The following is a 14,275-nucleotide window of genomic DNA, read 5'->3' as shown; positions in this document are numbered from 1 at the left end:
TGCCACATATGAGTAAGGTAAATACCCTCATGAGTCCCTGCAGGTCTCATGGTGGTATTTATTTTCCCAGTGAAGTACAATGATCCTTTTGCCATTGCCTTAGGACTACCACAATATGTCTGTTTTCCATCTGGACTCCAGGAACCTAGTACCCAACATCCGGAATACTGTTTGGCATTGGAACCTGAGGGGATATGAAATAATGCCATCACCAAATATCGATACCCACTGAAAGGTGAAAGGCCCAGAATGGATTCCAGCTCCATCATTATAGGAGGACAAGCATAGCTCTAAAGTCTTGATGACTCCTGCAGCAGCATGACAACTCTCCTCAGGGGTATCAGATAAGCTACTGGGAAGATGTGGAAAAAAAATCCCAAAAAAAGTTAAAGAAAATGCTGGCAGATATGATAGGCACCTTACACAGGTGGAGGTAGCGTTAGGGTTCATAAGTGTGTGTATCCGGTGACTTCACTAAGGTCAATGTAAAGGTATAATTGTGGTTGTCTTGGTATTTAACTGGTTTATACCATATGCATTAATTGCTCAAAAAAATTACAAGGATTGAAATTACGTAGATCGACTTTTGTATTTGAAACATCACCTTAATTAATTAATTCATAAGAAATTAAATGATTTTTGTTTTCTTTTTAATATGTAATGGATGTACTACAGGAAGATAAACGAGATTACATATATACAGCTGGCAACAGGAGGTGAAGAATGTATATTGAGATTGTTAGAGGAATTAATTACCTGTTGAGATATCAGGTGGAATAGGACTGATTTCACCGTTTACCATCTTCTGATGAAGTTGTTTGATATTAAATGGTTCCACAGTAAAAGGCAACGTTCCAGTAAGCATAGCAAACATACTAACTCCCCTGTAAAAGAAAGTAACATTTTAAAAACTATATGTAACAAAGTTATAACCACTAAAATGTCAATCCAATACAGACAGTTGAGCAAATAGTGCTTGCTGAGCTCACTATTATTAAACACATTTACCATATTTTCACACGGAATAGTGGGTGGACAAGGCCCATTAAGAAACTTACAAAATATCCACACTTGATGGTTATTAGCACATTATGCATTGTATGTATTTCTTTGTACTTAATGTACGCATATGTATGTTTTGTATGTATGCATCTATTTATACATCATGACATCTCCTCTTTTTTTCGAAGGTCATCTTTCGCAACACGGTGTCCTCATATTGAGGGAAAAAAGCAACCCACAGCACATCACCCACTTTTCCTGTCCATTTTAGAAAAGAATAACGCTGATGGCCACAACTGAAGATTCGATGATATACAAATGGTTTTATACTGCACAATGGGACCCAATGCGTTTCGGCTTCAAACGGCGAGTCTCGTTTACAGATGGGTGCAATCTTCAGTCAATAAAAAGCCGATAATCTGGGAAATGGCACGGGACCCACATGGGAAAGACAATGAAGCACTACAATTCCCAAGATGCTGAACGTAAGAGTGCGGCCACGCCCACAGAGGCGGGGAGATTAATTGTGAAATAACGGCTTCAAAAACTGCTGTGTCGTTCATCCAGATCACCTCAGCCCATGATGAAGTGCTATGAGAGCACAAAACGTGTCTGGTAGTGTGAAGAATTGAGCAGGTGCCTCGAACTGATGTAATGCTGCAATCTTCAGTCAATAAAAAGCCGATAACCTACCTCTTTGTGTGGACTCTCCCCAACAGGCAAAACTCTGATTTGATATATATATATATATATATATATATATATACACATATTTATATATATATATATATCTATATATATAAAGTAGATATAAACATATATATATGCACACATATATATATACATATATATCTCTCTCTCTATATATATATATATGTATATATATATATATATATATATATATATATATATATATATATATATATATATATATATATATATATATACATATATATATATATATATATATACACAAAACAGTCGCTTTTTAAATTCCAAACAACAGACTGCAGCCCATATTTCTTCTCCTCAGTTGAAATTTATTATGGCACAAACATCACCCGACACGTTTCGCAGCCTTAGCCTCTTGTTCACGGGTACAGACGGGCGAGCAACCATCTCAATAAAGTTATATTCAATAATACACTATGTGACCTTATTTTTAGTTACAAGTGAAAACAGACTTTGTCATACATAAAGTGCTTTTCAAGTGGTCTATAATTCTAATATCAAATTAAATACATTTGTCCACCAAAGTATAAGTATAATTATGCAAAAAAAATTGCAAGATTACATCTTATTCATCATATTTACATCTTCAAAATTGTTGCATTTTACTTCAAATTTCTTAAAGTCATATATTTACAATGACTTAAAAATTCTTATCATCTCAAAAAATATTTTCAATAAATGATATTACACCAGACTTCTATAGATTTCTATATTAATTCCCATTAGCCTAAATGGGTCTTTCATTTGTTCATATATTACATCTGAAACATTACATATGCAGTTTTGTTTATTTTGGGGGCTTCCTTGCTACTTTTAGTAGTATTGGGCTACAGATATCAGGACAATTTTGGCCGTTATAACTTCATAACCACTTCATAACATCTATTGCAATAGCAAAAAGGATGATCTGCATAGACTAATGTACATTGCTATGAAACTTAATAATATGTTCAGGCGTTTTGCCACTACATCCAATACTACAAAGTCTAGGCAAAATGCATTCGGGTCAAAACCTGTTTTGGGACCCCATTTTTTGTTTGACCAATCACTGTGAAACTTTCCACCACCTTCCAATGTGGAAGAAAGAATAGATCTGGAAAGTTTTGTGGAGATTCATCAAACATGCGCAAATGTGTTAAGGGACACATTTCTGAGGAATTCCTTTCTCTTGTAATTCTAACTAAAACTACCCCCACTCTGTTATGTATGTTATACAGTGCTTGAAGTCACATTAGGTGTGACCAAATGAATCACTGAGCTCCTTTGAACTCTATTTGGATTTGTGGTTTACTTTTGGGAAAGTTGACCCAAGCATCAATCTAAGAATATAAATGACTGCATCAATTATCTAATATTTGCTATTTTTATGAAAAATGTTTTTTTCCTATTGCATGCCATATCACAATTTTGCCAATTAGAAGTCCTATTAATTAAATATGTAACTTTTACCTAATAATATGGCACTGGACTAACAGGCCTTGGAAGGGGACAGAGATCTGAATTAGACTTGCCAAGATTCAAACTCATGACCTACAGGTCACAGAATATGTTAGCAGTGACCATTTAACTCACTGAACCATTCTGATGGCAAGGTTTATTGCTTGCTGTTCAAGTATCATGTTGAGAAAAAAGAGCAATCTAATGAGGAGACAGTAGGAACTTGCTTTCTTGTAATTAAATACAGCATTTTGTACATCATTATAAACTTGTAAAACATTTTTACTTGGGGACTGGTAACTCCAATATCGAAGTATTAGTGCTATTATCTCATGTGGGAGTAATTATAGTGTAGTTTACTTTAGAATGTGTTGACATTAATTACACAATTTTTGATGAAGAGTGGTTGAATATAAAAAGAAAACGAAAGCCACTGGAGATATAATCTGGAAAATGCAGAGGTGGCATATGGGACTATTACATATTATCAAATCTGCTGTATTTGAAGACTTTGTAGTGTTTCAGTCAACTCCAGGCAGGATTAATACTGCTCTTGTTTAGTTTTTCATTTGTTATTACATATTGGACCTTAATTGAAAAACAAAATTCACTGTCTCACCCACTTAGTGGGAGTGCATCCAAAGTTTCTTCTCGAATAATTCATGGGTTCAGTTGAGTTTGTAGACCAGAAAAATAAGGAACCCACACAACCTTGGAATGAAGGAACTATTGCATGCAATAAAAAGTGCCTGTGTGTACCATCTAAATGACTGCAAGACGAACTGACTCAATTTACTTCAGTTGAGTGGGTAAGAAATGTAGGTGCATCTCTGCCTTTCATACGGTAGCCTTCCTTCCACATTGAGTTGTGTATCATTTTTGCTAAAAGGGTTGCAACTGAAGTACGTTTAGCACAAAAAATTATTTTGGGTGAGCTCAAAGTCACACCCAATAGTGGATGATTGCTTCTGAAATCTGCTTGTTACTACCAGACTGAGACACATGGCAGGCCAATACAGGAAAGATGAAAGTGTGAGGGCCCACTCTAAATTGGGCAGGCCATATGATATTCACATAACGACAGGCCACTACTTCATCACGTCTAAAAATAAATACATTCACTATTTTACACGTAAAGATTTCCTCAATAATCAATAATACAGTACCACTGTTACCATTCACCTAGTGACAAAACCTTATGCAAAAGTAAACATAAAAGTAATATTCATATTTGAAGACCGTGTGTGGAAACCCTACAGCATCATTGAAAGTAAGTGAACTAATCACAACTGCTTAAATGCTTATATTTTAATTGTTAGAACCAGAAAAATAGATAATCACCCTTCTGTGACACATGCAGATTCCCTCTCCATCACCATGTGTAAAATATATAGCATGAACTAACATGAACTCAAACCTACTCCAGTGAAAAAAAAATACTATTTGCATACCTTAATGTCAACGATTGCTTGCAATAATACTAAAAGTAAATACAATTAAAAATAAAGACCGAATATTATCCAGGTATCAAACTCATTTAAGTGTATCAGAAAATGTCATATAAGGTGAAGACTGTAGTATCCTGTGTTTCCTTTAAATGTCTCGTTCTTGCATGCTTGTATTTCTTGTGTATCCTTTTGAATGCTGGTGTTCTGTGTTCTAAAGAGCACTGTTAGAATCCTACGATGTACCACTGATCATTCTTCCATCTGTCTCTGAAGTACTTGGATGTGCTCTTCTTCATGGATTAAAGCTGCAACTTAATTCTTCTTCTGGTTGTCTTACTTGTATGGGAATGCTACATTAAATTGGCGACGATCGGGATACTTCAAAAGAACCAATAACCATTTTTGGGAATTTTTTCTTCTTCTTCTTCGTTATTTGTAGTCTGATTTTGAGTAGGATTCATCAATTTCTTCGAGGATTCATCGATTTCTTCTTCAAATCTACTTCTACAACTTACTACAAAGATTTAACTATTTTCTGAGAATATATATATATTTTTTTGCTCTTCGTTGTAAAATGTTGGTTGAGGTTTTTACAATTTCAGGTAACATCGTATTTCTGAGGAAATTTATTGACAAAACTTGAGTACATTGGCTGGTTCATGTTCGAACTATACTTCATTCATATTTTATATTTTCATTCCGAAAAGTAAACCTTGTTTGCATGTTTACCTTTGAAATTGCCTTTCCGTTGTTGCGCACTTCTTCGATTCACTGCCTAGCAACGCGTGTGTGCATGGAACAAGCGCTCGCACCTCCACGCTTCTTCGTTGCTTAGTGACATGTGGAAAGGGGCGACCATTCGGTCCCCCCGAACGTATGGCCGAGTACCACGAGCCCCCCGGGAAGCCATTTTGGGGCGGGAGGCGAGCCTCGGCTGGTATGCCCGAAGCGGCGTAGTGGGCTGGCCTAGACACTGATGCGGCTGACCACGCCCTAAGGGCAGGCAGGGGCGGGTTTACGCCCGCCCCGAAGATGGATAAAAGGAGCAACAAGCCAAGAACGCATCCTCTTGTTCCTGTGCTCTGAAGCTGCACCCCTCGCTGCACGTGAGCTCGAGACGGAACGAAGAGCCAATTTTGAGCGTTATAATCGTTCTTGTTTGTTTTCCAGATACTTTGTTGGAGAATGCCGAAGAAGGCGGGAAAGCGAATGACTACCGACCAGATGCTGCGCGTTCTCATGAAGGAGGTGACCGACCTAAAGAGGCGAATGGCGGACAAGGATGAGGAAGGGGGGCCGAAACGTCCTTTGGCGGGAGACGCCCCGGGAGGAAAAGGCAAGAGGCCCAGGAGGGGAGCAGCTGGGGGAAGCATCCCGGATCCCAGTACACCGCTCGAAGCACCCACTCCCGTGCCGGAAGAAGGGAATCCGATTCCCGTTGTGGTCACCCCCGTGTCTGGGGAAGATATGCCGCCTGAGCTGGCAGCACAATTGGCAGCGTGGTTGGGGAGAGGTAGCGAGGACGCCACGGCTGTCGACGCGCAGGTGTTGTTGAAGCAACTGCGTGAAACACGTGAAGCAGCGAGGGCATCCACGCCGGCTGCGCCAGTGGAGAATCCACAGGGGACCGTTTCAGTCGCAGGGACAGCGTCCGGTGCAGGTAAGCGGCCATTGCCGATTGCGAGGGATGAGTCGGCACCCTCTCGAAGGGAAAGGTTAGGTCAGCATGTCCCTCTAGCTATTAAAGAGAAGATTTGGGCAGGAGAGTATATAAACATCTTCTCGTTGCTTACTGATCATTATGAGATGGAGCATGTTAAGGGCCAGAAGGACCTCATGCAGCCGAGTGTTTGGCGCGCAAAGATGGCCGCCTTTAAGGTAAATGAAAACATTGGCAATTGGGGCAAAGCATGGGGGGTTTTTACATCCATCTTGGGTGAACGTAGGCCCGAATTGCTACCCGAATTGCCGATTTATCAGTCACGGATCATGGGGTACTCCGTATCACACGAGGGTAATCATTGGTTTTGCTATGATAATATTTTCAGAAAATCAAAAGAACATGATAAAAGTTTAACTTGGGATTGTTATGATTCTGTGTCCTGGTCCAAAATGGAGGAGACTGGTATGTTGAAATTGCCATTGATAGGAAGTAATGTTGGCGAATCCTCCCGCCAGTATGCGGGGACGCCCTTTCGATCAGGTACAAGTACCGACAATCACTCGAGGCCTGCCGGCAACGCAGGTAAAAGGGGGGTGTGTTGGAACTTTAACAGGGGTAAATGTACTAGGCCCCAGGGGTCATGCAAATTTAGACACGAATGTAGCGGGTGTGGGCAAGCATCCCATCCTGAGTCCACGTGCAGAGCCAAAACGGGTGATAACGGGGGTAGAGGAGGCGCCAAACAGGTCTAATATTGTCCGAGGGGCGCCTTTACCTACCCCGATTGATACCCTGGCAATGATTCCCTGGCTCAGTGAATACCCGGATCGTACTTCCGCTGGGGTGTTGCGGAACGGGTTTTCATATGGTTTCCGCATCCCAGTGGGGGACTTTCAGGGTTTAGCTAAATGTAAAAACCAGATGTCGGTCTTACAGCATACGACCGTAGTGCAGGAAAAGATCCGGAAGGAGGTTGCTCGAGGTCGAGTCGCTGGTCCGTTTAGTCTACCGCCAGTTGCTAACTTTGTTTGTTCCCCTTTAGGGGTGGTATCCAAGAAGGAACCGGGCGAGTTTCGGCTGATACATAATTTATCAGCCCCACGTGGTCTTTCCGTAAACGAGGCGATAGACCCGGAAGTGTGTTCGGTGCGGTACGCATCCTTCGATGAGGCCGTAGCCATTTTGAATCGCCTGGGGCCCGGTGCGCTGATGGCAAAATCTGATATCGAGTCAGCGTTCCGGTTGCTCCCGGTACATCCAGACGATCAGCGTCTCCTTGGTTTCATGTTTCAGGGGCATTATTACATGGATAAGTGTATGCCTATGGGGTGCTCTATATCTTGTGCTTATTTCGAGAAGTTCAGTACTTTCTTACAATGGGTCTTCACAAAGAAGACGGGTTTTCAACATGTGATGCATTATCTCGATGACTTTTTGTTCCTGGGGGCAGCCGGGGATCCGGAATGTGGGCAGGCTTTGGCTGCATTTTGTGTCTTGATGAATCAGTTTGGCGTGCCATTGGCACCAGGTAAGACTGTGGGTCCCTCGACTTGCCTCGAGTTTCTGGGGATCGAGTTTGACTCCGGGGAAGGTTGTTTTCGTTTACCGGGTGACAAAGTATTACGGTTCAGGGCATCCCTGCAAATGTGTATCAGAGAGTCCAAGGTTAAGCTGCATCAATTACAGCAGTTGGTGGGACAGTTGAATTTTGCCCTAAGAGTTATACCAATGGCCCGCCCCTTTTCCCGCTCGATAGCTCAAGCCATGGTCGGCCTGAAGGAGGGTCATCATCGCACAAGGCTCTCGGCTGAGGTTCGCCAGGACATGCGCATTTGGTTGGCATTTCTGGCGGATTTCAATGGTCGAGTTGTCTGGAACAAACCGGCTGTGTCCTCTGAGGAGCTAGGGCTGTGGACAGATTCGGCAGGGAGCGTAGGTTTCGGTGCCATTTTCGGCACTCGATAGTCTGCTCAAAAATGGCCGGCATGGTGGCATGACAGTGGACTGACAAGTAACATTGCTTTCCTGGAACTTTTTCCCATTCTGGTGGCCCTGAGAACTTGGCCGGAGGGGTTCAGAGATCACTCCGTGGTATTTTGGTCTGATAATATGACCGTGGTCGAGTGTATCAATAGCCAGGCAGCACGATGCAAATGGGTTTTGAGACTACTCAAGGAAATTGTATTACTGTGTATGCAATTGAATGTGCTATTTAAAGCAAGACATGTCCCAGGGGTGATGAACCAGGCGGCTGATGCCCTTTCTCGTTTTCGTATACAGGCCTTCTGGGGTTTTCTGCCCACAGCGGACCCGGAGCCGGCACCCTTTCCCGAAGCTCTCTGGTCTCTCGGTGCCCCGAACTTCGTAACCTCGTGGGAGAGAGTTTAGCACCCAGGACGAGGAAGGCATATGAAGGGGCGTTCCGTTCCTATTTTGCCTTCTTGGGGACTGTTAGAAGGGAGCTTTGGGGACAGGAGGAATGGGTAGTGGAATTCCTGATGTCTTTACATCGGGCGGGGAAATCGGTGGCTACGGCCCAGAGGCATCGGGCTGCCATTTCCTTTGTTGCTAGGGCTCATGGGATCCAGGACCCGACAGCGTCTTTCGTTGTACAAAAAGCGCTACGGGGGTGGCAACGCCTTGAGGGTCGCAGAGTAGATGAGAGGCGCCCGATAGGTTTGGATAGGTTGGCCCTGTTATTATCCAGACTCCCTGCAACATGTTCATCTCAGTTTGAGACAGTGTTATTCCAAGCCGCTTTTACGCTGGCATTTCATGGTGCTATGCGGGTAAGCGAACTAGTGGCGAGGAACAAGCAGGATGTGACGGGAGGACTGTGCGAAGAGCACGTTCGGATCAGAGGGGAGACATTGACTGTCTCGTTTGTCAGGTCCAAGACCGATCAAAGTGGGAAGGGTGATTGCATAATCATACGCAGGATTCCCGGGTCCTCCATGTGCCCGGTGAAGTGTTTAGAGGATTATTTAGCACGAAGGGTGGCATCATGGGGGGGGACCTTGTTGAGACACGCTGACGCCACCCCACTGACAAGGTTTCAGTTTCAGCGGGTGCTTGCGATGTCGATTACCGCTGCGGGCCTGAACCCGGGCGACTTTGGGACTCATTCCTTTCGGATAGGGGCTGCTACAGAGGCTACAGCCAGGGGTCTGAGTGTCGAACAAGTTAAACGTGTGGGGCGTTGGTCCTCCAGTTGTTATAAAAGGTATGTGCGGTTGCACATGTTGTGAAGCTGTAATGATGTGCTCACGCTTCTTGTTTTTGTTTGGTTTTCAGTTGCGCAAGCCTACGAGGCGGGGCGGACTATGCAGCCGACCCAACATCGGGCCAGCGGTCAGACATCACCGGCTGTGAAAAAGGAGGTGTGGGTCGTGGGCCACTCATACGTGAGGCGTGCCGCGGACGTATTCAAGGCAGGTGACATGATTCACGTGGCTGGGGAATACGGGTACAGTGTGTCCTTCTACGGAAAGGGCGGGCTCTGTATTGACCAGTTTCAATCTTTTTTCGAGGGTTTGCTAGGGCGGACGAGGTCACCGCCGTCTGTAGTCATAGTACATCTTGGGGGCAATGATTTGGTCACCACTGGTAGACGACTTCTCCTGGAGGCGATGCTTTCCACTGTAAGTTGGTTAGCGAGGAGAGTTCCAGGGTGCACAATTGCATGGTCCCATATGATCCCACGAAAAGTGTGGCGGGGGGCCTTTTCTGTTTCTGCTCTGAATCATTCAGTAAGAAAAATTAATAACAAAGTGAGTAGATTGTTCCGTTCCAATACACTGCATTCTATTTCGCATGGTTGTATTACTGGTGATGGTATGTATTCGGGGGATGGTGTTCATTTGTCCCGGGTGGGGAACGAGTTACTCATAGGAGACTGTATAGCTTGGCTAAAGACCTTAAGACATGACCTTTAGGTAGGAGTGTTGTGGGGGGTCCGGATAGCCGGTCAACTATCCGGCCTGTGGCGGTAAGGTCATGATCGGTGAGCACTAATTAGTAGATCCCTATGAGTGGGCGTCACCCATTACGGATGGGAGCGCTCGAGGGAGGTGGCCATTGGCCCCTCAACGGGGAGGCGGTCCCTTCTAAGGATGGGACGCCGAAAGGAAAGGAAAGGCGGTCAAGGCCCCTTCCTGGGTAGGAGGGGCTACAGCCCCCTCCTGGGGAATTTCCCGGGGCCAGGATATCTGCGACGGCAGATGTGGTAAGTTGTGTGGGGTTTGGGAGGGGGTCTACGCTACCTTCTAGATACCTCACACGAGTCCTCGAACGACCTTTAAGTGGCGTCGAGTTTATTGGGGCCCCCGTCAAGTCAAGGGAAATTGGTAGTTGCACTTGAGGTACACCTCTGTGCGGTCGCCCCTCACAAGTGAGGGGGAGTTTCGGGTTTAGGGATCTTGACACCGGTTACGACCTTGCCGTTGGCCCTTAAACGTTAGGATGTACAATTTCAAAATTTCAAGTTAATGTTTTGTAGGATGTTAGTTCGGCTAGGAGAACCTTTGTATTAGAGAATATGTTAAGGTTAGCCAAACATCGCAATGTGGTAATGAAATTGTACATAATATGAAACTGTTATTTTAATGTTTTAATTTTGTTTCATATTTTAATAAATACGGCCGGGAAGGGTAACTCCCTTCCCGCCTTCCAAAAGTTCAAGAACTGTTTCCGGTTTCCCATCCTTGGGGAGTGTGTTGAGAGGGGGTGGCGGGTATCGCGGCCATATGGAAAGGGGCGACCATTCGGTCCCCCCGAACGTATGGCCGAGTACCACGAGCCCCCCGGGAAGCCATTTTGGGGCGGGAGGCGAGCCTCGGCTGGTATGCCCGAAGCGGCGTAGCCGGGGCGCGCTGTTTCCCGCCCTCGAGTGGGCTGGCCTAGACACTGATGCGGCTGACCACGCCCTAAGGGCAGGCAGGGGCGGGTTTACGCCCGCCCCGAAGATGGATAAAAGGAGCAACAAGCCAAGAACGCATCCTCTTGTTCCTGTGCTCTGAAGCTGCACCCCTCGCTGCACGTGAGCTCGAGACGGAACGAAGAGCCAATTTTGACCCACCCACCAGCCCCTGAGGACAGCAAGTTGTTTTGAATAAAGTTTGATGGATAAAACTCTGATTTTCGTTTTCAGGTTGCGGTTATTATCGTAATTGTTTTTTGAGTATGCAATAAAGAATGGTAAAATTGTGTTATGTTTTGCGTAATAAAGTAATTCTGCTTTGGTGTTCATCAGTACAGCATGCCTTTAAATAAAGTTGTGTTTCTACTGTCTTTTCGTGATTTAGTATTTAGTAATTTAGTTAGCATTGTCGTATTTATTTTGGTCGGGCGGTAAGGTCATGATCGGTGAGCACTAATTAGTAGATCCCTATGAGTGGGCGTCACCCATTACGGATGGGAGCGCTCGAGGGAGGTGGCCATTGGCCCCTCAACGGGGAGGCGGTCCCTTCTAAGGATGGGACGCCGAAAGGAAAGGAAAGGCGGTCAAGGCCCCTTCCTGGGTAGGAGGGGCTACAGCCCCCTCCTGGGGAATTTCCCGGGGCCAGGATATCTGCGACGGCAGATGTGGTAAGTTGTGTGGGGTTTGGGAGGGGGTCTACGCTACCTTCTAGATACCTCACACGAGTCCTCGAACGACCTTTAAGTGGCGTCGAGTTTATTGGGGCCCCCGTCAAGTCAAGGGAAATTGGTAGTTGCACTTGAGGTACACCTCTGTGCGGTCGCCCCTCACAAGTGAGGGGGAGTTTCGGGTTTAGGGATCTTGACACCGGTTACGACCTTGCCGTTGGCCCTTAAACGTTAGGATGTACAATTTCAAAATTTCAAGTTAATGTTTTGTAGGATGTTAGTTCGGCTAGGAGAACCTTTGTATTAGAGAATATGTTAAGGTTAGCCAAACATCGCAATGTGGTAATGAAATTGTACATAATATGAAACTGTTATTTTAATGTTTTAATTTTGTTTCATATTTTAATAAATACGGCCGGGAAGGGTAACTCCCTTCCCGCCTTCCAAAAGTTCAAGAACTGTTTCCGGTTTCCCATCCTTGGGGAGTGTGTTGAGAGGGGGTGGCGGGTATCGCGGCCATATTACGTATGAGATGCGCTTTGATTGGCAATTCAGAGGTCACGTTGCATAACCTTGCGCTTTAAACGTGCCACCATCTTGAATTTCTTCGGACTGAATTACGAGTTTGTATTTCTTTTGGAGCACATCAGTACCTTGTTTCTTCTGCAGTTTCAAGGTATGTATTCAGCGTTTTCAACAATTTCGACCAGCATTGTAAGTTTGTTCAACATTTTAGTTTTTATTTTGGTTTTGTTTGTACCTTCTTGTAACAAGCATGAGCAATACCAATTCTTCTTCCACAAGTGATTCTTCTAACACTGCTTCATCTTCTTCATACATCAATATAAATATTAGTACACCTAAGGAATTTTTGACTTCACCTGGGGAACCAATTATTAAATGGTCTGAGTGGAAGGAACATTTTCTCAATTATATAGCTACTTTGGAGGACAATGTTGGAACTTTGTCTCCTGAACGTAAATTGAGAATGCTTCTACATAGTCTTGGTCCAGAAGGTTTAAGAATCTATAATCAGATGCAGAAACCAGAGAGAGCAGGTGACATTGACATTTTTAAAACTGCAATCTCTGATTTGACTGAGCATTATTCACCTATAGTATGTATTGGTGTTACCAGACGTGCATTTTTCTAAAGGAAACAATTGGATAATGAGTCAGTAGAGGAATATGTTTCCCAATTGAAATTGCTTGCCATGCATTGCAAATTTGGAGTATTACACGACGAACTCATTCGTGATCAAGTTGTTGTGTGTTCCAGGAATAAAAGTATTCAAGATAGACTATGGCTTGAGGGAGAGTCTAGTTTGAAGGATGTGATAACTTTATTGAAAAAAGCTGAATTATCTGATAGAAGCTCCAAAGCTTTAGCAGATCAGTCCGGAACTACTACGGTTAACAAAGTTTCGGTAAAAACTAATAAGGAGTTGTCGGACAAGATGGGTGATAAGAAGTTTCAATCCAATAGGAATTCTCAGAGAAAGTCTTCTAATTCAAAATCTTTCACCAGGAAAACGTATAATAACAATGATTCTTTTTCCTTTGCTTGTTATCGTTGTGGAGATAAGAACCACAATGCAGGTTGTGAGAAATGTCCCGCTAGGTCTGTTAAATGTTCTAATTGTTGGGTTATGGGGCATTATGCTAAAGTCTGCAATAGAAATTCTACACTGCCATCTAAAATTTTCCATGTTAATGATACTGATTCTTCTGATTATGATTCTGACATCGATTCTCCTTCATCTTCTACATCTGAAAAGTTTCAATGTAATATGGTGATATGTACTGACAAGAGTGTTAAAAGCTACTGTTAAATACAGTGCATTGTCATAGATAGTGAAATTCTTTTTCTCTTGAACTAGTTTTTTGTTTTAGTTAATAGTGTAGGTGAAGATACAAAAGTGAGTCAAAGATGTGTGAGCCTCAGTTTTTATAAAGTTTGCAATGTTCCATAAATTGTTCAAGCTGTTAAAATAATATCAAATTTTCGTGGAGGAGTGAATGACGAAATTGTTATGAGCTTATTGAATGATACATTCATCTGTTCTGTGGGGATATTAAAATAATTGTTTTGTGTTTTTATGGTACATAATTTAGGAATTTGTTATTTATATGTATTTATACTAGTTTTACTATTTTTTTATTGTTTTAGAAATAGGGGGATAGTTGGTATTTGTTATTTTAGAAAAAGGGAGGATATGTAGTATCCTGTGTTTCCTTTAAATGTCTCGTTCTTGCATGCTTGTATTTCTTGTGTATCCTTTTGAATGCTGGTGTTCTGTGTTCTACAGAGCACTGTTAGAATTCTACGATGTACCACTGATCATTCTTCCATCTGTCACTGAAGTACTTTGATGTGCTCTTCTTCATGGATTAAAGCTGCAACTTAA

The 14,275-nt window shown here is 43.3% G+C and overlaps 1 protein-coding gene across 1 annotated transcript in view; it reads right to left on the bottom strand.

Moving 5' to 3' along the window:
• LOC147707671 (hormonally up-regulated neu tumor-associated kinase homolog A-like) overlaps nt 1–14,275 on the bottom strand; it is a 413,280-nt gene that overhangs the window by 123,436 nt on the left and 275,569 nt on the right. The window contains exon 5 of the mRNA XM_086925234.1: nt 757–884. Coding sequence (XP_086781360.1) covers nt 757–884 — 128 coding nt within the window. The remainder of the gene's footprint in view (nt 1–756; nt 885–14,275) is intronic.

Source organism: Lissotriton vulgaris, chromosome 6, assembly GCF_964263255.1.
Source record: "Lissotriton vulgaris chromosome 6, aLisVul1.2, whole genome shotgun sequence".
NCBI lineage: Eukaryota > Metazoa > Chordata > Amphibia > Caudata > Salamandridae > Lissotriton > Lissotriton vulgaris.
The sequence above is the reverse complement of the archived record's forward strand: the minus strand, read 5'-3'. Positions and strand labels throughout refer to the sequence as shown.